Below are 2,091 nucleotides of genomic sequence, written 5' to 3' on the forward strand. Positions count from 1 at the left end.
GGGGGGGTGACACTCCCCAGGGTCCTCATGGGGGTGGGTGACACTGCCCCAGGTCTTTAGTGAGGCTGGTGTGAGTGGGGAGACACTGCCCTGAATCCTCAGACTGAGTGGGTGACACTGCCCCAGGTGCTCAGGAGGGGTGGGTGACACTGCCCCAGGTCTTTAGGGGTGCTGGGGTGGGTGAGTGACATCCCTCAGGGTCCTCAGGATGGGTGGGTGACACTCCCCCAGGTCCTTGAGGGGCTGGCCTGGGTGGGTGACACTGCCCCAGGGTCATCAGGGTGGGTGGGTGACACTGCCCCAGGTCTTTAGGGGAGCTGACCTGGGTGGGTGACACTGCCCCAGGTGCTCAGGGGTGCCATGGGGGGCTGGGGACAGTCCTGGGGGATTGGGGCAGATGGGCGGTGGGGACAGAAGGCAGGTGACCCCTGGAGTGTCCCTGGTGGTCCCAGGGGACCCCTGAGCTCCTGGGGGGTTCCAGGCTCTCCTGGTGCCCCCCTGGCTTGGGCAGCACCAGGAGGGGGCAGGGGGATGTTGGCATTTCCCGATGTTGGCGTCTCCCAGCCAGGAATAAAATCTGGGATTTCAGCTCCTGCCAGCTCAGCAATGATGAAAAATCCCAAGGAATTGTGAGGAAACGTTTCTTTAGGGCAAAACCTGGTTTGGGTTTGGGTCATTTCCTGCTTGCTCCATGCCCTGCTTGGGAATTCCTTGGGTTTGCATGAGGAAGATCTGATGATGATGAGAGACAGGGGTGTGGGGACGTTGGTGATGTCCCATCCCTGTGGCTGTGGGGACATTTGTGATGTCCCATCCTTGTCTCTTTGGGGACAATGGGGATCTCCCATCCCTGTGTCTTTGGGGATGTCCCATCCCTGTCTGGGGACATTGGGGATGTCCCATCCCTTTGACTCTGGGGACATTGGGATGCCATCTCTGTCTCTTTGGGGACATTGGGGATGTCCCATCCCTGTGGCTGTGGGGACATTTGGGTTGTCCTATCCCTGTGGGGACATTTGTGATGCCATCCCTGTCTCTTTGGGGACATTGGGGATGCCATCTCTGTCTCTTTGGGGACATTGGGGATGCCATCTCTGTCTCTTTGGGGACATTGGTGTCCCATCCCTGTCTAGGGACATTCGGGATCTCCCATCCCTGTGACTGTGGGGACATTGGGGATGTCCCATCCCTGTGCATTGGGGAAGTCCCATTTGGGATGTCCCATCCCTGTCTCTCTGGGGACACTGGTGTCCCATCCCTGTCTCTTTGGGGACATTGGGGATGTCCCATCCCTGTGCATTGGGGATGTCCCATTTGGGATGTCCCATCCCTGTGGTTGTGGGGACATTGGGGATGTCATCCCTGTCTCTTTGGGGACACTGGTGTCCCATCCCTGTCTCTTTGGGGACACTGGTGTCCCATCCCTGTGCCCTTGGGCGTTCCTAGCCTGGCGGGTGTCCCTGCCCTGCCCTGGAATGTCTCCCCACGCTCACTCCCGGTTTCCCCACAGCTGCAGCTCCCACATTTCCCTCTCCCAGGGTTGTCACCGGGGCTGGGCTGTCACCTCCGAGCAGCCCTGGGTGCCTCCCAGCCCAGGGCAGGGCGGTGACCCCGTTCTGCACGCGGGGTCACCACGGGATGATGTTCCTCCCCGGTTCCTCCCCGGTTCCTCCCCGGTTCCTCCCTGGTTTTCCCTATTTTTCCCTTGTTTTTTCCAGTTTTTTCCTTTTTTTAAATTGTTTTTCCCTGGTTTTCCCTGGTTTTTTCCTGTGGTTTTTTTTTTTTTCCTTTTTTTCTTGTTTTCCTTGTTACCCTGTTTTTTCCTATTTTTCTTCCTCTTTTTTTCCCATTTTTTCCCCATTTTTCCCTGGTTTTCGCCATTTCCATGTCCCTGTTTGTCCCCCCAGGTGCCCCGGATCATCCTGTGGCTCATGGTGGAGTTTGCCATCATTGGCTTTTTTCCCATTTTTTCCCATTTTTTCCCATTTTTTCCCATTTTTTCCCATTTTTTCCCATTTTTTCCCATTTTTTCCCATTTTTTCCCATTTTTTCCCATTTTTTCCCATTTTTTCCCATTTTTTCCCATTTTTT

General features: G+C 55.7%; 1 protein-coding gene across 1 annotated transcript in view; it reads left to right on the forward strand.

Annotated features, from left to right (window-relative positions):
* The first annotated feature begins 1,905 nt into the window (after positions 1-1,905).
* LOC102034086 (natural resistance-associated macrophage protein 2-like) overlaps positions 1,906-2,091 on the forward strand; it is a 15,790-nt gene continuing 15,604 nt past the window's right edge. Inside the window, exon 1 of the mRNA XM_031065613.1 lies at positions 1,906-1,940. Within this exon, the coding sequence (XP_030921473.1) occupies positions 1,932-1,940 (9 nt within the window). The 5' untranslated portion in view covers positions 1,906-1,931. The remainder of the gene's footprint in view (positions 1,941-2,091) is intronic.

The sequence above is a fragment of the Geospiza fortis genome, unplaced genomic scaffold, assembly GCF_000277835.1.
Source record: "Geospiza fortis unplaced genomic scaffold, GeoFor_1.0 scaffold1977, whole genome shotgun sequence".
Lineage (NCBI taxonomy): Eukaryota > Metazoa > Chordata > Aves > Passeriformes > Thraupidae > Geospiza > Geospiza fortis.